Source organism: Hesperophylax consimilis, chromosome 25, assembly GCF_061612785.1.
Source record: "Hesperophylax consimilis isolate HC1 chromosome 25, BYU_Hcon_1.0, whole genome shotgun sequence".
NCBI classification, from domain to species: Eukaryota; Metazoa; Arthropoda; class Insecta; order Trichoptera; family Limnephilidae; genus Hesperophylax; species Hesperophylax consimilis.
Genome location: NC_142860.1, coordinates 20,409,353 through 20,432,848, shown reverse-complemented (window position 1 = coordinate 20,432,848; position 23,496 = coordinate 20,409,353). Strand labels below are relative to the sequence as shown.

The 23,496-nt window shown below is 32.3% G+C and overlaps 1 protein-coding gene across 1 annotated transcript in view; it reads left to right on the top strand.

Annotated features, from left to right (window-relative positions):
- Osi17 (DUF1676 domain-containing protein Osi17) overlaps nucleotides 1–23,496 on the top strand; it is a 159,396-nt gene that overhangs the window by 96,371 nt on the left and 39,529 nt on the right. Inside the window, exon 2 of the mRNA XM_089646714.1 lies at nucleotides 16,892–17,181. Coding sequence (XP_089502840.1) covers nucleotides 16,892–17,181 — 290 coding nt within the window. The remainder of the gene's footprint in view (nucleotides 1–16,891; nucleotides 17,182–23,496) is intronic.

Sequence of the window (23,496 nt, the reverse complement as noted above, 5' to 3'; positions counted from 1 at the left end):
GTGACATAACACAACTATCATCATACATTATCTCATTATCAGATCCCCAAAGGCATAACAAATGTACAGATATTATCTTCAAAAATAACATAAGTCCGTCAAAATTGGGTATGCGGGGCTTAGTAACATTATTTATATTATGAATTGTTAGGGAGAAAAAATAGTAATCATAATTAATAATAGTAAATATGCCATTTATCTGCTAAAAATTTAGTAAAAGCAATAAATACTTGGGCAATACCTCTATTAATTTGGCATAATTAAATGGTCTAATACAGATTTAGATAACTTAGAAAGATTAATTAGAACTACGCCAACAAGGTTTAATTGCCATCATCCAAATTCAGCTATAGAACGAGTTAATTTACCTAGAAATTTAGGAGGTAGAGGTATAGTCAAAATAACTTCTTTGAAACATAATCAGGTAGAAATGCTAAGAACTTTTTTCCATAGGAAAGCTCATAGCTCAGAAATGCACAAAATAATTTGCAAGGCAGATAGAAATATTACACCTTTAAATGTATACGATGAGAATGCCAACATTTTTATAAATCCCAACCAGGAATTATTAGATTCCTGGTCAAATAAAATTTTACACGCAAAACACTTCAATTATCTCAACCAAACGTACCTATGTTGACAAAATTTCGTCAAACAAATGGTTGAGTATTGGAGAGTTGAGCGCAGAAATAGAAGGATTTATGCTTGCCATTCAGGATAGAGTCATTAATACTAAAAATTATAGAAAGCATATAATCAAAGATACAAATCAAATTGATGATTTGTGTAGAAAATGTTTGGCTTTTCCGGAAACTATAGAACATATTATATCGGGATGTTCTATATTAGCACCGTCCGAGTATACATTTAGGCACAATCAAGTTTTAAAAATAATTCACCAAAATTTGGTAATTAAACATAACTTGATTGACTGCCGTAATGTAGTACCATATTATGAATACGAACCAAATTCATTTTTAGAAAACGAATTTTATAAAATATATTATGATAAAACTCTATACTAACAGACCGAGCGACTAGTCATAATAGACCCGATATAGTTTTACATGACAAAATTAAAAAAATAACTTATATCATTGATGTCGCTATTCCAAATTCCTGTAATATTCAAAAATCTGTTAGTGAAAAAATAAGAAAATACACAGATTTAGGAAATGAAATAAAAAGAATTTGGCATTTTCAGACTATAAAAATATTACCATTCGTTATTTCGGCTACTGGCATTATACCTAGCTCTCTAATTAAAAATTTAGGCGTATTAGATCTATCAAAAAAATTATATATAAAGATGCAAAAGTCGGTCATTTTGAATACATGTAGGATAACAAAAGATTTTTTAAATATTTATGTTGAGGGATCAGTAGGATTTATAGGCTCTGTTAGAAGTTCTACCGAGCCGAACCCTCTGATATGAAAATATCTGGAGTCGGTGAATTATTTTCCCATTTGATCTCTGGTGAGTTGACGTGTTGTTCTTGTATTGTTTTGTATTTATTTTGCTTATATAATGCACTTACATAATGTTGATTGACTAGATGATCATTTGTGGAAAAGTGAGTGGAAGGGTTAAGTTTTTCCTTTGGGGAAGATTTAACCCGGACTACTAAATCGTAAGTTAAAATAAAAATAAAAATATACAATACACTGTAATTAACATTTTGTTAGTAAATTATTATATATTATGACACGTCAATCATCTATTTACAGTAAAAATTTACTTATTTTAACATTTGGGAAGTTAGGCGTACAACTACAAGTTATAAGGGCATTTAAAGATTAATTATTAAATAATGAAGAAAACTTACTGATATAAAATATTACTAATTTATAAAAAGAAATTGTCAAATTATTCGTATTCTTGTTAAAAACTGGAATGCAGGCCTTTAACTAATGAATTGACAGGTTTTCTAACACACTGTCGGTAAAACACAATTGTGTTGTGGGGATGTCGGAACACTTGTTCATGTTAGGAAATGGCCTGCCATCACGTTTTTAACAGGATTTTAATAAATAAACAATACTCATTTTTCTCCGGGTATGTTTTAGAAAATTTGTACAAAATATAATCACTCCTCTTGTCATGCTTCGCTATGCTAGAACATCTGTTCTACCGTGTGGTAACTTGAGCAATTTGTGGTGACAACTATGGCTGAAGTTTTCAGGCACGTATAAGCCATAGCCTTCCAAGAGGTGTGTGCTATCAAAATTCACAACTAAAACTAAGTATTACTCAATTTGGAAGACGGACTTGGGTACCGCCGCCCTGGGAACCATTTACTGGATAACCAAAATCTCTGCCGTACGTCAACCTAAGTGAGGATTTTAAAGGGGCCTGGATTCATCGGAATCCAAGCCCCTTCGGAAGAGGCTGGTTTGGGGTGACCCTTTGACCGCTCCAACTGTCTCTCGACTCATCGCCATCCTGGACACACTGATCCCTAGATTCCTACCCACCCCTCATACATTTTTCCTTCCCAAAACTTATTTTCCTTCCTTTCAACACAGCATCCCCAAAGATGACATAGGTCCTGAGGAAGATTATTTTCTTCTAAACTTCCTATGTGGAGTTAATGTAAAAAAAACTCGAACATCATTTGATAAAGAAGATACACTGGAAAAATGAAAAAAGTTCATTTTACAGTACTTTATTAATTTTTAATATTAAATGATTATACGCTTATTTTTGATGAAATTGATCAAATATATGTTTAACAGACAATCAATCACGTTTCTAGGTATTTTCTAATCAGTGTCGGTAGCTAACAACTTCTATGAACAGTGAACAGTCACCGCAGTAATAAGTGGAACATCTAAAAGCATAACCAGGTGGACGTCAGTAATGTGTTGGACTAAAATGGTTGTCAGGAAATACCCACTCGAATTAAATCTTCAACTGGAAGAAATTTATTTAAAATTCTAACCAGATTATTCAAAAACCTAACATCGTTTATATATTTTGCTTCGGGCACAGTTGGACTGATTGTAACAATGTGAAACCGGTATGTAACCAAATAAGTTAGTGAAATAAATTTTTAGTTTTTTTTTACTTTTTATGTTTTTTACTACCACAAACTAGTGAAAATTACGGGATATTATAATTTTAAGATTAGTGAAGCTGAAAGTATTTATAAAATGCGCCCTTGAGGTAATTTTTCACGAAAACGGTCAAAATTTTAAACAAACGAATATAAATATTAAAAATAAAGAACTATTAATTAATAATTTTTACACTTATATTCAAAGCAAACTTGAGTTCATTGAACTTTAAACATTTAAAAGAGGAATAACTAACGCACATCGTCAAATACAATCAAAATATTTTATTTTATTTTATTTTATTTTATATTATTTTATATTATGGAAACAAACAGTACATGATTTACAGAGATGAAGCAATATACAGGAATAAGATACTTCATGTTGGGTACCTATGATATGTTTTCTTGTAATGTCTGCTAAGTGGTATGTTTATTCCTTAATTACCAGGTGACGTGTGTAGTATATAGGTGTGTGTGTAATGTATGTATGAGTGTTTGTGTGTGTGTATCTGTAAGTATGCGCATTGAACAGTTTAAATTATTGACTTTATGCCACGTTTGAATTTGGGCAATGAATCCGAACAAATGTCAATGTTAGAGTTAAGAAAAATATTATTAAGAGTTCATACAATAACTCCATGCTCAGAAATTCTTCGTACGTCGCATATATTCTTGGTCTTTTTGATCTCTATGGCTTCACTAATTGGAATGTGTTGTGAGGTTGGAGAGGAAAGAGAGATAGGGAGGAGGAAGGTGGGAATGTACCTGGCTAATCAGATCTTGTAACCAAACAAAGCAAAAGTCGTTTCAAGCGACGATTTGATTCTGAATGATGGTCTTTGTAATGGTGGAAAGTATCTACCCTATCTGTTTGTTGTGAGTTGGGTGGTTTGTATGAATTACGGGTGAATATACCACCATTCATAACCGAACCTTTTATTTAAAAGAATTTCATGAGATGAAAAAAGCATAATGCTACCAACTAATAGAGGTGGCATGGCGGCATGTCGGCATGGCGGCATGCCACCTATCACCAAGTTACAACACGTTTGGTTATTTCGCAGGGGTGCCCGGGTTCATCGGGTGAGGTGTGTTGAGGATGCTCCTGGGTAGAGCCTTTAATATTTCTAATTGGTCCTTCCTTTCCTCAAGAGAGACCCTCCACACAGCATCTCAAAAGATGATATAATGCCTGAGGGAAATTATTTTTCTCATGGCCTTCTGTGTGGGGTTAATGAAAAAAAAAACTTTACAGGATGTAGATAAAAACGCGATTTGCAGTAGTATATGTGAACGATATTGGCGACACGTTTTGCGTGCGCAGTTTCGTACTAATAATAGTTGGTCGCCCATGTCTCTTGTTTCTATTAGCCGTTATTTTGACTCTAGGATTCATGCGTTTAAAAATACCGATCTAGCCTCAAATCTATTTGTGACAAAATACTACTTTCTTCATTTTACTATTAAGTGGCATCAAAAATAACTTATTTACAGCAATACAAACAATTTCACCTCCTACTAAATACGAGTATACTAATTTGTTGAATAAGCATTCCTAAGCATTCACCTACACTTTATTGCCTCTACGCACCGTACTTCTCTAGTGGGTCAAACTATGCTTTAGTATAACCGCTGTAACAGAATACTGAGTGCCTACTTAAAAGAAAGAAGACTGTAATAATTAAATAAAAAAGAGGCAGGAGTAGGTACTAACTTTTGTGGTTTACGCTGCACATAAATTGTTGTGGTTGCCAGATAATTGACAATATTAGAAAATTATTGACTTGTTAGTTAAAATACTATACTCTTTAAGTACTTTTTTAAGGATACCAATCTTTTTTTATCTATGGTAAACGTATTTGGGATGATTACTGTTAGAAATTCAATTTTTAGAGCAGAGTTTTATTTTGGAACATGATCGGGTTTCGTGTCTGTAGATGCGTTGATGTATTATACGCTTCTTTGTACAAACGTAACTACGCTACGTAACTAATTTACCATCCTGCTATTTCGCCGCAGGTCTAGGCAGAGACGATTGAACGCCACACAACTTTGTCTGGCACACACTCTTCTTCTTGTTTTAATCACATTCACGTATATTTACATATTTTACCGACTCTTGACGTGACTTGACTCATTTATATGATTCATTTGATAGTGCCTCTTCGTGGGTCTTCTTTGCATTACCGAAAGAACGATAGTCAGACAGGCCGAGTTCTTTACCGAGTTGCCAAAAATTTCTGAACCATAAACTTTTGGGTTTTAACGGAGTTTAATCAATGCTTACAAGTTTGTTAGGTATGCATTTGACATGTAGATGCAAATGTACAGAAAGTAAACGTTCTCCAGATCAATACCATCCAATTCCGGCCAAAAAAATCATTAATCATCTCTCGATAGCGCAATCCATTCACCGTAACTGTTGCTTCAGCCGCATTTTCGAAAAAGTAAGGTCTAATGACTCCGCCGGACCATAAACCGCACCAAACAGTCACACGTTGAGAATAAGGAAGCTTTTCAATAATAACTCTTGGGTTTTCCGAGCCCCAGATGCGACAATTTTGCTTGTTGACGAAGCCACCTAGGTAGAAATGGGCATCATCACTCAAGATGATTTGCATTTGATTCAATCAAGTGAATTTTTATAATTTCAATGCGTTTTTGAAGCGTGTATCGTTCCATTTTTATTAATGGCGTAGTTTTTACTTGTCAAATGTCAAAAAATGACAGTTTCAAAAGTAACATCTACCGAAATAGCGCGCTATTCAAAATAACACTTCTTATTGGAAAACCCTGTATATAACTTAAATTATACAAGTTTGTTTTTTGACAATATACGTGCCCATATAAATCCGTGAGTTTTTAAGGTAATTTCGTCACGCATAGAAAATAAACTTTTAGAAAAAAGCTTAAACGACTTACAGATGTTAATCCATCTTATACAAGGTGACTGGTAGTAGACGCTTAATAAGTAGATAAATGTTACTGAAGACGTGTCTTCCTCTACAAGAAATAGAAAGTAGTAGCAAATCAATATATCATCATTATCGCCTTAACGGCTACCGTGGTTGAGGGGTAAGGCTCTCGACTAGCAATCCGGAGGTCGCGCGCTAAAATTTGTAAATAATTTGACAGATTTGCGTTATTTACACAATTAAATTATGTTTTTTAAAATACGGTAATTTTTGCGGCAACCAGAGTGGAAGATATTCTTAGTGTCGCTCTGGTGTAAGACCACCATTCATAATTGAAATGAGCCGTGTTTAGTGACCAGATCTGAACAGCCAGGTACTTCCTTACCGACCTCTTCCACATCAACTTCTCACCCCACTATATTCAGCCTCACAACACACCCAATTAGGGATGCCATAGTCTCACACGGTTGGAATTCATTATGACTCTTGTGATGTATTCAAATTAAATATATAAAAATATAGAAGAACTTTGAACGATACCGACTGGCACTTTCAGCAAAATTGGAGCAAAGCTCGAAATAGCTACAACTTACTAAAACAAGACCTGAATAAAGGGATAGTCGACGAATAATATATTTCCTTCAATTTCTTACAAATCTATAATATTCTTCAAATATTGTAACGATAAGGAATATTTGAATATACTGTAACGTAACGAATTTTATTTGTACAATTCATTTTTACAGGAGACCCTAAAGAAAATAATTTCCCTCAGGGCCTATGTCATCGGATTCTGTGTGGAGAATCTTTTAAAGAAAACGAAGAAGAGGAAGTTCTTGTAAAGAAAAAAATTCATACCTATTTCCTAGTTGAGTAGGAATCTAATCCACTAGTGACATATGTATGAACTTTTGAGATTCTAAAGACCGTTTTTGCGTTCCTTTTACATATTAATTTTTGTTCTAGCGATTTAAAACTAGACCTAGATTCAAAATAGGTACCTACTCGCCCATATCATCATGACGTCAACTGTTTTGGCAGCATATTTTATTTAAAAAAATATAAATTGTAATAAAAATAAGACAAACATTCCGGGGTTACGAATAACATGAAAAAATATATAATCTTCTACTATTTTTAACTATTTATGCCATTCAATATTTTGTATCTAGCACCAGTTACCGTGTATACGAAAATATTTGATTGGAAAGCTGTGCCATAAATACGACATTAAAAAACGTTTCTCCTCATTTTTAATCCTTATTCCGTCTTGCCCTGTTTTAAAGATATTTAACGAAGGATTAGAGTTGATGAACAGAAGAATCAATTCAAGATGGGAACTAGAGTAGAATCTACGGAATTTTTGCGTCTCTCGTGACAACTTGAATTATGTTATATCTACCGTTAATACCGTTTATATACCTACTAAAAACGATTAAGTTCAATGCAAAAATGTCAAAATGATGAAACTATCTTCTTAATTAACTATAAATTTTAATTTTAGTTCATTTAGATATATTTTTTTATATTCATACTTCCTTAAATCATAATTACAAACACTAACTATACTCCATTATGATGAGCATCACTCTTCTAAACACAAACGCCAGCTTTTATAGAAGAGAAACATAAAAAAAATCAAAAACAGTGAAAACTATTTTTATGAATTATTTTAGTAAACACGAATTATTATACTCTGTAAATTGATTTATAATTAAATAAAAAAATCCTATTAGGAAATCTAATATATACACATATTAATGCAAAACAACGTTTACACAGTCTTAATAACAATCTGGTATAAAATATTGTTAACAAAAATTTTCATTAATATTATCATTCATTTGGAGGATATTTGTAGATTTTTTAATTTGTTAATCCTTGTAAGATATGTAACTTATTATTTTTTTTTAAATTTAAATTGTTCAAATAAGAAGTAAATGTGTGTAAAACGCCCTTTGGGCGTTTAAATAAAATTTAAAAAACTGATTATGATTTTTAGACATCATGTTTTGACACATTTGTTGTATTTGGGAATGCTGTGTGAAGTGTCTGTATAAAAAAAAATGGATTAGGTGTATTGTTCTTCAAACTGCCTAGAAAAGGAAACATTACTTGGGAAATCAAAACGCTTAAAACTGATGCCAATAATAGAAGCAACTTTCATTTGATAAACAACAGCATCTTGCATGGTCCACGCCTCAATGACTGCACAAGTAAGAGTATTAAAGATAGGTTTAGAATGCAGACTTCAGCATTGGGTTACATTCCAAGCAATACTCGTGCAATAAGATATCAGAAATAACAACACTGAGTTTATTGCATTTTGCATTACCAGAATATGAATTTATATTCGCATTCAACAGCAACATGCAATTGTCATTTGACTAGCTTATCTAATTCATTAAAAATGTGTAAAAGACGCTTTGCACTTTTGAATAACAAAGTAGCGAACACTGGAATTAATTAAATCAATTTTTTTTTGTTATTCATCAGCCAAGTCGTACTGTCTCTTTTTTACTCCATGATATTTCTTATCTATAATATAATTACGATATTAATTAATGCATCGGTGCTGACGGGATCAATGACGCTAGTTCCTCGGAGAATCTTCCTTTGTAATATCGGTAGAACGAAGACCTGCGCTTTAAAGATTGCAATCAGTTTGTTAAAATAGAGACTAATCTATCAAACAGACTGCCCTTTCTCCACTGAATATGGAACTACTATGTTATACAGGACTTGTAGCAAAGATGCAAGAAAACGCTGCAAAGGCTTCTATCAGTAAGCTTGCAGGACGACGGAGTGATGGAAGCCTCACACTAGAAGGCTCCATGGTGTGAAGATAAACAAGACAGTTTTTTTGACATAAGAGATTTAAGGTGAAAATCGGGATACAAAATAAGAATCGTTTGCTAAATTAGGAAGTTCTCATAGCTTCCTCTGGGTTAGAAATTAAAAGCACTAATTTCAGATGCGGGTCTGTAACTCTAAGTCAATGAACTCCAGAACTTCTGTTTTGAATTTAAGTTTCATTTTCAAACTTGGAAGTACGTCTACCAATAATATGATATTTTAAAATAAAATTATTTAAACTGATTTGTCCATCCCATTTAGATGAGACACGAAACGATAAAATTGTTTCGACTTTTTTACTTCATATTTGACCTGGCTCCAAACCCTGTAACTAAAAACTACTGAAAACGATACTCTTGTGGTAATAGTGAAAAAAATTTCAACGAAATATTAGTACGTAGTAACATTAGTTTATATCTGTCATGCTCGTGCTGAAAATAGATTCACTAAATTATATAAAATAAAAGGTGCAGAAAATTAATAATCTCCAAAGTGATTTATAATTTAAATTATTTGGTAAATAGTGGAAACTACCTTAAATACCATTTTAATCACATATTTGTTTGTGCGTTCTATCAGTAGCTTAACTTGAAAGTGTTCCATTATCGACAGCAATCTGATGCAGTTGCATGTTTGAGTCTGTTTTATAGAGAAAGTGAAATAATAATTGATTTTTATAAACACTCGCTTGCACTCTTGCAAAGGCAATTTAAAACTTTATAAAAAAGATAAATATTTATCAAGATTTATTTGACACCAGCTGTCATGAACCCGGCGTTGCTCGGTGACTTATGAATGGTTTTGGGAATTTGATGTTTTGCAGTTTTGAGTTTGTGAATTCTACTGTACCTGTCAACTGGATGCACTTTAAGGCGAAGCTTAGTGCTAAATCAATATTTTGATTAATCTTTATAACAAATTGGTGTACATTATGAATACCAGTACATATGCTTTAGATAAATTGAAGGTTTTCCTATCGTTTTGCTTGAGTAGAAAACAAATAAAATAATAAATTACTCAACAAAATCATGACTTGGGTGATGTTGACATATTCAATACCAACTTGGCAAGTTTTGTGGATCATTTAAAACATTTATTTCAACAATACTCCTAAACACATCATGCAAACCTACAAATAGCTGTAATTTTCTGTTTAGGTTTCTTGTGTTTGTATGACTTGTTGCATAGTTTTTATCAAATGTAATTTTCTTCTTATTTGTTACGTTTCAAAGTATCTGTCCAATTAAAATTATACTACCAACCATGTAAAAGCCCTCTGGGCGTTAAATAAATAAATAAATAAAAATAAAATAAATAAAAAATATAAATGTAAACTACTAAAAAAACTTTGAAGTAATGTATGAACGCGTAAAGGAAACAACTTTTTTTGTATTATGGCTTTTGTATTATTGTATTAACTTTTTATTAACTTCTTTTGTATTATTTGTGACAGTTTCACTTGATTAACTTTATTGCTTTCTTATAAAATTATTTACAAAATAAATAAAAACCAGTTTTGTGCTTGAAATCGAACGTTTCTAGATTACGTTTGTCAAGCGATTTTAATGTCTATTACTTACAGTTTAAGTACCTAATACAAAAAATATATAAATTTTTGGCTTGTAGCTTCGTTTTAAGCGTTGAAATACTATTATTATATTATAATAAGTATTTGTTTGACTTGATCGTGCCGTGTCTTCCTCGGGTGTCCTGGACTTCTCCAGCTATTCACTTTTATCGTTCATATAATATTATGATATTCACATTTTTATTACTAAAAAACTAAATAATATCGACGCGTCCCCTTGTCTACTATTCACCACAGTATACCATATTGTTACTTTCAAAAATCTACATTGTATCGTCATTGATTCGACTAAGTATCTCATTCCATGCATAGATAATGCGTCTTCTTCGGGCATACCCGACTATTTCAAACAACGTGATCGAACTACTCTCTAAACACTCTTGGTACTCAACGGAATCGTAATAAACAGGAACCAATGGTCGAGTGGTTTAAGACGCCTGTACCGGTAAGACAAGAGAATCTGGGTTCGATTCCTAGTTGTGACCGTTATCTTATTATTTTTCTGTGTCTTATTCTGTTTCATGTTTCCTTTAGATTTATTAGTATTATCTTCTTCTTCAATGATATATTACATTAATGGGTATAACCTTCAAATTAAGTTAAAAATGTGTTCATTCATTTTTAAGATCCAAGGGAGGGACAACAATTGAAATAAACCAATCGTCCTAATCTTGACAATCGAATACAAATTAATATTTGCTTTTATCAAACGCAATAAAACCCAAAAACTCAACAAAATATTGTAGGTAATAATTTAAACACACGCAGTTCAACAGAATGCAGTTTTCACCTGTAAACGAAGGCCGTAGGCTAATGTCACACCTATCATATAAAATTATGCATAATTTGATAGTTATGTACCAAGCAACTACAGACAGGTGCGGCACCACGATCTACCAAGCATATCACGTGGCAGAACACTTGTATTTTCTCAGCACTGCATGACACGAGGTAATGTGCTACTAAATAACTTGAAGGTTTCAAGAGACATGCAAGTAACGTCCCTTAATTCATGTCATATGGTTTCATGTTTTATACGTATGAGCTTACCACTTAAATTTAATTTTATGATAAAATAACACATTTTTGTATTTTGTTCATGCGTTTATGCGTACAGTAAATAGACACTTTCTAACAATGAATATTAAAAATAAAACGTACGCATTCATCTTCTGATATTATTATTAAGTCTATCTAGCGCGTTTCGTCCCATCATCAAACGAAAGTTTTCTCCACACTACGACTGTTTTTTTGCTCCACTATTTTTTGCCTTATTTACCGTTGTTTTTGCCTCGTTTTAAATCATTCATGTTGCGATAAACAGATGGAAACGCACGAGCAAAGCAAAATGAGTGTTATTTTGTATGTATTTTCAAAATGTTTTCTTGTCTCAAAGATGCAGCGAAAAAAGCAATAATACATTTTCATTTTAACTGGGGGACAGAAAATCTTTATTTTTTTACATATAAATTTGTACAGAGTTACCATAGATAGAGAATTTCCCTCAGGCTACAGTAATACAAGTGTTAAATATGTTATTATTTATAAACATTCCATACCCTACACGTAATGCATCCCTGAAGCGTATGTGTGGTAAAACCATGTATGATCGTGTGATAATGGAGATTCGCAAAGAATGCAAGACTGATGTAAAAGCGTAATGATTAAGATTAAGAAAGGAACGCTTAAGTAGAGAGACTGAATGCTGTAGAAATGAGATCCCTGAGGCGTATGTGTGGTAAAACCATGTATGATCGTGTGAGAAATGTGGAGATTCGCAAAGAATGCAAGACTGATGTAAAAGCGTAATGAGTAAGATTAAGAAAGGAACGCTTAGATGGTTTTGACATGTAGAGCGAATGAGCAAAGAAAGGAGTATAAGGAGAATATATGACGCAAATGTGAATGGTAGCAGAAGTTAGGGACATCCGAAGAAGACATGGCACCATCGTGTAAATCAGATACTTGAGTCGGGCCATGTCTAAAGTCAGAATAATAGAAGAATATGTATGAATGTGTATGAGGAGAGGAGTGTGTTCCAAGACCCAGTTGTTTGGCGGTTCATCGTCTCTGCCTACCCCTGCGGGGAAACGGCGTGATGGTTAGTTAGTTAGTTATAACCTATATTCAATTAGATGTGTATTCTTATATGGCAGACAGAGTATTGCATTCACCGCTTTGTTCAGCTGAATTAAACTAACAATATTATTATTAACCGTTTAGAATATCTAGGCCAAGTACTTTTAGCTCCTAACGTAAATTTCATCATGAGCTATGGATCTTTTAAATAAAATTTTTTACTCCTCCCTGGCTGCCCTGCATGAAAATGGTGAATTATAGATTTCACAAGAGGTACATACCTATAAAGTGTTCACCAATACGTGATAAATATATATATTTTTTATTTCATTGGTGGTCTCTATGTAATTCCGGTTCATTGACATGAAACAATGAAACTGACTGTGGGAACGAATCTGACAAGCAATGAAATAGGTACGATAGCTTTTGTATTAATTAATAAACCTTTATTTAAAATGTGTATATATTAAATCTAATTTTTTACGAAGTTTGAATTTTTCAAGCTTATTTAGGACTGGTTAAAGTTTAGGAAAGTTAATTTTCAAGTTCTGTGAAAGATTTATTCAAGTTCTGTTATTATTTCAGTTCTGTCAAGCAACTAGCCTATAATGATATAATAACAGAACTTGAATAGGACTTTCACAGAACCCGAACATGAACGTTAAAATTTGATGAATTGTTCAAATTCTCCAAAACAACACATCCTAAGAGTGTTCATATAAAAAGTAAATTTCGGGTCGTCTTTTTTAAATATATATTTTAATAATATATATATATATATATATATATATATATATATATATATATATATATATATATATATATATATATATATATATATATTTAGATACATTAATAAAGAAATTGAAATTTATAAATGCTTTCAAATTCACAAATCCTACAATTATTATATCCCGTGATTTTAATTTTACTGATTGAAACATAATTGTTCCTAAATATATTATTATTTGTTCATAAATACAGTACCCAACTGGGCCGTTCATGCAAGGTAAACTGTTTATATTTCTAAGGACGGGTTGTTTCAAAGAATTTTAACAATTCATCAAATTTCCAAGTTCCTTTGCAAGCTGTGTTTTTATTTTAGTTCTCTCAAGCAACTAGCCTATAATGATATATTAGCAGAACTTGAACAGGATTTTCACAAAACCAGAAAATGAACGTTGAAATTTGATAAATTGTTCAAATTCTCCGAAACAACCTGTCCTTGTTAGAAATATTTAACCTCTCAGGCTAATTTGTTCGATTTTTCGAACAAACAGCTTTTAACCGTTTAATCAATTTGTTCGCTCTAGGGAACAGCTCATATGGTCTCATAGAAATCGTTGTGTCTCCCTTACTATCATGGTGAGAAATATGATCTAAACGGTGTTAGAAAGAGAAAACACTACGCTTCATATAAAAATTTAGAGTTAAAATGTACACCTAAATGAAATCAAAGGTTCCGACGACAATTTGAGAAAAATAATTATACTTTTTACCAATTATTTTTATATGAAACGACAAAAATGTATATAATATACATTTGTTTAATAAAAGATGTGTTTTTTTTTCGTTATCAGTAATTTCAGGTCAGTGTTTAAAAAATGTAATGTGAGCAATTTTTAAACCTTTTTTATTTAAAAATTTTATGTCTCAAAAATTATATTTTCATTTCTATTATTTACATTTAAAAGCTTATTTTATCATATTTAAAAAATGTTTGCAATAATATTTAAAATTTTCCAACGGATTCCGTTTCTTAATAGCAATATTCGACGAATGTAAATACGTAAAATAAATAGTGAATATAAAGATAAATGAATATATTTACTTAATTTATTATGATTAAAAAAATGCATACGCATTTGACCGCATTCGACACGTATTTATATAAACAAATTGCAAATTATTCATAATTTAAAATGTGTGTAATGTTTGTAGATATATAAAGACGCGTTCTTATCGCGTGTAATATTATAATATGAGAAATGACATTCGCGGTTAAATAGTGATAGTTGAACGTTGAATGCCATGGAAGAAATATGCACGTTATTGTTTCAATTTGGTTAACGGTCGTATTGTGTTTGCGGGCAAGAGAAAATAGTGTCAGAGTCGTGGATGTTTTTTTTAACAATTTCAACGAGTGGTCAGGTTAGTTATATTTGGTTTGGCCTATTTTAACAATAGATAAATTATTTTGTAACATTATACAAAGTAAACAGCGCATATGATCATTTTTATATTAAAACATTATTAGAATGAGACTGCAATTGATTGACTGAGCGTGGCGAGGCCCTGTTTTAACTGCACCGTTTTGCATTTGTCTGTGTATAAAATTTGTTTGTATGTTCGTTTCCGACTCAAAATGGTGACCATTTTGATGGTTCAGTTAAGATTCTTTTTTTAAGTGTGAAATTGTCGTATTTATCTGGATTTTCTTATTCGCATTAAATTATTGCGAAAAAAGTTTGTAAAAATAGTTGTCATTGAGGTAGTGATGTCTTTTTAGACAAATTAGGCATTTACTAAATTGAAATTTAAAAAAATATTATTTAAAATAAGTGGTTTATAATTAATTGGGTAGATATTTAAAGAAATATTATTGCGAAAAATGGAAACATGCTTACTTGAAAATTGTAACTTCTTTCAATACTGCTAGTCAGTCAGTCATGTAGGGTCAGTCAGTCAAGTCAGTCAGTCATGTAGAGTCCGTCATCGAGAGGCAGTCTTGACGGTCAGTCTCGAAAAAATAGTCTGGGGCAGTAGTCTGTCACAAGTGGTAGAGAGTTACACCACTACTGATTGAGGGAACTTAGACCTTTAATCTTAGAGTAGGCTGTGATAGTCGTCTATCAGAAGTGGTAGGTAGTGAAATTCCACTAATGATTAAGAGAAATTAGACCCTTAATCTAGTACCTACCAGTAAACTTCAGCTATGGCTGACAGTTAGTAATATTTGTGTTTGTATTATATAAAAAAGAAAGTGTTATCCTGCCTACCATGGGGTGAACTCGTACCAAGATGGTGGAAACACCCACATTTTACTGTTCAATTAATTGCTCGATTCTGTACAAAAGAATTGAACTAAATTTTGAATTGATTGCTTTCAAAGCATGTCTATGCATACAGGCAAGCATTAAGGCTTCTTAAATCACATCAAATGGAGATAATTTTACGGATTTGGTATTTATAAGTATTGGGAATTAATTGAGTTGAATTTTGGAAACCTGGTGAACCTACACATGCACATCCTCAAGGCTTGAATAAATTATTAACCTGTTAGAAATAAGTAACGGAACATTGATGACAAAAATATACCACATTCATTACTGAACATTTTCTTTACGCATAGTAATAAATTTTTTTATTCGTTGTCAATGTTTTTTACATCATTGGTTAGTAAATTATTGATATTACCCACAAAATTTACAATAAATCATGTCAATTGTCCTGTTTCATAAACCATATTAATAAAAATTTGTGGCAAAAAATTCTCTTTCTTTTATCGAGAATCTAGAAGATAACTTTTTTCCACCCGATTCGACGTGTTAAGAAGGCAAATGTAGCACAAAACAGGTTTTTTTACTATTGGTGAACGGGACAATTGTTTTTTATAAACCGATCCAAGTGCGATTCAAATGCCTTATGGATCAATAAACTGTTGAATATTATTGACGTAATTAACATACATTTTTCTTTCTTTTACAGATCTGAAGATGCAGTCCAAATAATTTCAAAGAATGTTACACCACAAAACAAACCTTATCATAAATATTATATTGAAAGTTGTTAATATTTACAAGCAGCGATCGTGAAAATATGTTTAAAAGACTGAATTGTGTTTGCAAGATGGCTACCAATAGTAAATGTGTGCGATTACAAGAACAAAAGTACGACAACTCTAGCAACTCCAAACAAAAAAGTGTTAAAAACAGCGTTTTAAACAATTTAAACTCCGCTGTTTTCGCAATGCTGATTCAAAGAACAACGTTCACGGTAGTTTTAATTTTATCAATTTTAAGTTTTCCATCAATCGTTAGTGCTGATATTCAAACTTCTTCAACGTTCAGATCAAGTGTGCCTATAATTGTATTTGATGGAAGTTTTGCAGAAGAAAACGCAATTGAAAGACCAAAAAAAGACGAAATTTTGGTACATAGTCCAGTTTTTATACCATTGACTGAACCATCACCAATTCCTGAAACTATAACAGTTGGGAGACCAACAATAAGAGAAGAATATAGTTCAAGATCGTGGAAATTCTCTCCTGAATCTATAACAATCGGTAGATCAACCAAAAGAGAAGAATTTAGCACGACGCCAAGGAAATATTATCCAGACACCGTAACAGTTGAAAAACCAACCAAAACGGAAGATTTCAGTTCTTCTTCAAGGAAGTTTAGCAATGAATCTTTCAATACTGGGAATACGCTTTGGGATGGTCTTTTGAACGAGTGTATGGTGAAGCCTTCAGTCAGTTGCATCCAAAAGAACGTGTACACGTTCCTGGACTCCAGTTTGGGGATAAGTGGAGATGTGAATGTGATAGAAGGCTTTATGTTCAAGAAGAACAAATTAGCCAGCTGGAAGTATTCTGAGAAAGCCAATAAGAAGAAGGAAGACAACATGGTGGATGGAGAGAACAGCGAGGATATAGAAGATGAAGAAGAAGCCAGACACTCAGGTAACAATCTTTTCATATACGTTCTCTAAATATTCACAATACTTCTAACAGTTTCGAAGCTATTTTATTTGTGTTCTGCTTATAGCGGTTGCGTTTTAAAATACCAACGTGAAATAAGACAAGATGCCATATTGTTTGTCTCATTATGCGAAATAAGACAAGATGCCATTTTGTTTGTCCCATTATGTGAAATAAGACAAGATGCCATATTGTTTGTCCCAATATGTGAAATAAGACAAGATGCCATATTGTTTGTCCCATTGTGTGAAATAAAACAAGATGCCATATTGATTGTCCACTATGTGAAATAAGACAAGATGCCATATTGTTTGTCCATTATGTGAAATAAGATAAGATGCCATATAGATTGACCCATTTTCTGAAATAAGAAAAAATGCCGTACCTATAGTTTGTCGCATTTTCTAAAATAAGACAATATGCAATATTGTTTGTCCTTTTCTGAAAAAAAAAACAAGATGGCATATTTTTTGCCTCATTTTCAGCAATAATTGATAATTGAAAAAAGTACTTGAAAACAGTATCAATGACAATACAAACTATTAATGCAGTAAAAATCTATTTTATTCCGTTAACTTAACAAAGGAGGCCATGAGAGATATCCCTAAAGGCTTTTATCATCTTTGTGGATGATACTGTATAACGGCTCTTTTGACGGATCTTGAGGATACCAATCATTCTACAACCTGGCTATTAAAAATCTGAACGAGTCATAGAAGCGACTAGTTCTCATGTGACAAATGTTATAAAAACGAATTTCCCATAAAGATCATCGATGTTTTTTTAAATAATTTAACATTATCTTCACACGGGAACAGAAACATAAAATGGACATTTTAATTTTAAATTTGTTTAAAAAAACCATATTTTACCAAGCCCAAAAAAACTCACAAACAGTTTATAAGTTAATAAACCCAAGGTATGCAAAAAATAACATATTTGACCTCATTAGAGACCAATAACATCACACATTTCTAAGACCATATTAAATCAGTAGGTAATAATAATTTATACAATTACTATTTGCATCATGAACAGTGTTCATACAAAACACTCGTAATTTTCGTGTTTGGTCACTAGAAGAAAAATGGAAAGTCTAACGAAAACAAACACGATACATGAACTAGTTTTTAAAACCAAATGAGTGAACCAATTAACGCTAATGCCATGCAATAAAAACACGAATATGTAATCGAATAAATATATTGTACAATGGCAGTTGAACAAAATTAATTTTGGAAATTTGTGATCTTGAGATAGACATTGATCTTTTAATATTCTACAGTCTACAAACAAATAACATTTAATTATATAAACTTTTTTATATGAACATCGAGTCTCTATAGCTTTTGACTGTTTGGAAACAGTTCGATTATTTCATCCCCAATTGGAGATGTTATAAATTAACTTTTTGATCCATTATAAATGTTTTTTTAAATCTACGAGTACACCCATATAAACAGTCACTCCGTCCGCTTGATAGATTCTCTTATGTTAACAAAATAATTGCAATCCTTAGAACACAGACTTCATGTAGATATTCTGTCCTTGTTCTACCGGTATAACAATAGAAGAAGCTCCGAGGAACTAGTATCATTGAACCCTTCAGCACCGGTGCACAGTCGGAAAATAAGCCAAGCGCGCACCCAACATATGTACACGGTTGAAATTTGTCATATTCTCAAAAATACCGCGCAGTATCCCCAAAGATGACATTGGCTCTGAGAGAACGTATTTTCCTCGGGGTCTATGAAGTTAAGGCGATGCACTACGTCGTGTAATATTTTAATTTGAGCCGCTGTCAATAACAACCCTTACGTAGATGGCGATAAGGTTTAAATTCCCGCTTAACACCATCCGCATGTTTTGATTTATGCAAGAAAAAAACATGGCCAAAAAGTGTCTTTTATTTTATTTTGTGGATGTTAAGGCATAAATATTTAAAAAATTTCCAATCATTTTATAAATAACTTAATTTGCCACATTATACAATAAAATCATAACCGAAAATGGGTTCGTAAGTAGGAGATTTTGAACTTTAAAGCAGTTTTCAAAGGTCTTGTACATTATTTTTTTCTGGGCTTATAAAAAAAAATATCTAAAAAATACTCGATTATTTCAAAGGCCAACATGTATTCTACTCGCAGTATTTAATTAAAGCATCTGAAATATTTCTAGGCGACCAAATTTTCAAACCAAAAACACATGATTTTGCATTACTACGTATGGCATCGCCTTAATGTAAAAAAAACAGCATTCACAACGCCCTGGACTCACTGGCTCCGGTTAATCAGGAGTAGTAGTAGAGATTCTTGTGCAAGATGCATTTTATATACTCAAGGAACTTGTTATATACAGACTTGGTGGTACTGTGAGGATCTCAATAATTATACGCGTGTGCGGATAGAATGTTTATTAACACTTTAGAACGGATTTTCTACTACTATCTTCTTAGCTGTCGGTTGGGAAAAGAGAGCGAGCAGATGAATCCATCAACTTTTATACGTCGATCTGTCATCTCGCTCTTACACATTCAAAAAGCAGGCGTACCACCTAAAACCTTTCTTACAGAACTCAAATTCATAACCGTAATTATTGGCCGTGAAAATCTTAAATTGCACGTTGAATTATTCAACAATTTTAGCGTGTATACAGTAGAAAAATTGTACACGTGTTTAGAACGCTCTTTATGGACTACTTTTCTTTTTTCAAATCGTTTAAATGGGTACCTTTGCCAAAATTTTTTTCTGAAGAGTGGAGTTTTAAGCATTCCTTTGAATTCTGCCAAGACTGTAAAAGTAGCGGTAAGCACCAGATCTTATTTTTCTAGACTATGAATTAGTAACTTCCCGAGAGATCCTTCTAGAAATATTTTTAGTGTTATTAATACGTTAATCAGAAATAATTGAAATAAACCCCATTAAAAGATCGATTTTCTAGGCCTGCTGGCGCAAAGTCGATCGTGGGTCTATCCATTTTGCCGGGCCGCGCGCCAAATATTGTTTTTACACGACTTCATAATTTATGCTATTAAGTTTCCCATTTTATTTTAGAGATTTGAGAGGGAAAATTCAGCCGCAGGTCTGTCCAATACACAAGGGCCGCGCGTCGCATATTTTTGTGCACGACTGCTTCACTTACGTCATTAAGATTCTGGATTTAATTTAGGGTATTGTTTCGTCTCAAGCATCGAGAAAGTTTTTTATTGGATTTATCATTTTAGGTTTGTCGGCAAGATGCATTCTTTTGCATGACAATTATTTATAATTATAATAACTTATCAGGACATTTTGACTCGGAACGTCTATAATTTATGAAATAATTCGAAATTTATAAAACATATTCCTTTTATGTAGGTAATAAGTAATAAAACTGTCACTTCTCTTTTTATACCGTCTGTACGGTAAAAAAATATTAATATTTTTTTAATTTGACAATTTTTTAAAAATTTTATCCGTCTAATAATGTATAAATATTTGATACAAACTGTGAAGAATCTGATAGTATTATTACGCTAACGTCTGGACGGTTTCGGCCCTCTGATTGGTCAAATTCAAATCTTTCTGCCGCTGGAGTAGTTTCCCTATTGGCCGACAGAGCGCACCTCTGGCGGCATAATAGCGAATAATAGTGTTTCATTTGAAATAATCCATAACAAATACGTACAATTTCATTTATTCAAACAACGGTTATTCTTTACGTACAAGTACCGTCTTCATACGCATTTAAAAATAAAACAAACATTTGATTCAACTTAACAATAAAACAACAATTTGCATTTAAGGTTTTTAAAAATATTGATATTTAATATTATTTACGTAAATAATAATTTTGCACCATTTTGACAGAAAACCGATATGAAGTTCGCGCATAATACGCGTTTTTTTGAAGGAAGCACTGCCAACCCAATTAAAAAAATAAAACACAATCGGAAGCTAGAAACACTTCGTTGATTGTAAAATTAGCCAATAAATCTCTAATCTGACATGTACTTATATGCATAATAAAATGTAGATGTAATTATCACATGTACTTATATGTATAATAACATGATAGTTTAGGTTAGGTTATGTTGGGTTATTATAGGTTAACTGTTGTTAGTATCACTCAAACTGGGCGAAGCCCAAAGAAGTGCCGCCCACAGGGCCTAGCACTTGCTTAGCAACTGCTAGTAATTATTTATCTTTCCAATGACTAACATATCACATATCTACGCATTATAGAAAAAAAGATAAAAAATACTTTTGTAATGTATTGACGCCCCGGTCAGATCTGTCCTTAAGAGGCTTTAATGGAATATGATGTTTGTGTCTAGTAATGACCATCCGAAGCCTGAACATATGTTTTATAAATATCGATTTTTTTCAAAATTATAGACATCCCGAGTCAAAATGTCCTGGTAAGTTTTTTGATAACATTTCCATGTTTGATATTAAAAATTTAATTTTACAAAAATCAATTTTTTCAAAAATATTTTTTTTAGTAACGACAATTTCAAAATTAAGTAATATGTAGCACATTTTAGATACCTCGGCGAGCTTTCCGAAATTCCAAGAAAATTCCCCGGGTTGTTGGGACTTGTTGGTAAAAATATTTAAAAACCTCAAGGGTTAAATAATTGCCTTTCTATGGCAATACTGACACATTGGATTTACCGCGTAGACGTTATGAAAAGTCAAAATCTCAGGTATTTGCTATGCAAAACTGATATTTATTTATTTGCTGATTGACCAATTAACAGTCGCTGAGATTTACCCGTGATATCATAAATAATAACTGCACAACTCCGAATTTCCAAGTTAAATTCTGTCTTCATCAATTAATGCATCCAAAAATATTGGTTAGCAAAAATCGAACTTGTCCTTTCAAATATTGGAAATAACACCTGATACCCTACATAGAGAAAATGTCGTAGATATTATAAAATAATAAACGCGCGCTGCCTATGTTCAAGTGTTTTTAATTTTATATAATAAGATGAGAAGTGCCGACACGAAAGGTTATTCAGAAAAACCATCAATCTTCCTGAAGACATTACCAATGGCAGTTGTGTTCTAGTCTCTACGACTCGGACAGTTAAATACCTATGCCCACGCGTTCTTCGTTAATCTTACTGGAACGTACTTGTGATTTTGAACGATATTTTCAACAACAAAAAATATTGGTGATTTAACGTTTTATGTTTAATAAGGTAATTTATACTCAGCATTCCAGAAATTGGTGTGACAGGCCTACATTAACTAATGTACAAGTAAATTTAATAAAATAATAAACACAGCGTAGAAGATTTCTAATTTTGATAATGTTAATTCATTGTGAAATTGCATTTTAATCTGACTTTTTTTATAAAAAACATCTAATTATTTGGCGGGTCGGGAATAAGCCGACGTAGCTTAGTGGTTCAGAGCACCTGACTGGCAATCAGAAGGTGCGGGTCCAGTTCCAGATAAAGTAGATACTCTCAGTATCACCATGGTTAAAGACCATCATTAAGAAACGAAGCGTTATTTGGATTGACTTTATCCGTGTTCGATTATCAAATCTGAATAGCTAGGAACTTACCAAACCTCGCTTTCTTACTTATTGGGGATTTTAAAGTCCTATTTACTCCGGTGAGTCAGAAGCAGTTGGAACTCGTATGCATGTTCAGAAAAAAATGTATACCATTTCAAAAAATAATTTGAACAATTCTTCAAATTTAAAAATTGATTTTCAAGATCTGTGAAGGTTTTATTCAAGTTCTGTTATTATTTCAGTTATGTAAAGCCCCTGGTCAATAATGAAATATTAATAGAACCTTTACAGAACTTGAAAATCAACATCGAAATTTGATGAATTTTTCGGATTCCGCGAAACACCCTCCATATTCTTACCAAATCCGAACACGAAATCATCCTTAGAACTTGAATCTAAAAATAGTCAAACGAAATTAATCTAACAATAATACACAATAGTTTCACGTTTGAATATATCACATTATTCCATCAGGTCACGACCCAAATCGAAACAGGAAAAGCAACTCTATAAAACCTATAAACTAAAGATGGTAAGTATCTCCATGCTACCAAAGATCAACTTTTATTTATTATTATCATCGATATGCAAATTGTATCATCATTATTATTGATATTGGGGTCAACTTTTACCTAACGACAATTCAATCTCCTAAAACCAACATGGTATTGGGTGACGCATGCGTAGAAGTGTAAACAACTAAAGAATATTGCCTTTGAAATGTGGGCTTTTTAGTTGATATTTAAAATGGCTTACGTTCTATGTCGGTATCGCACAAGTGTT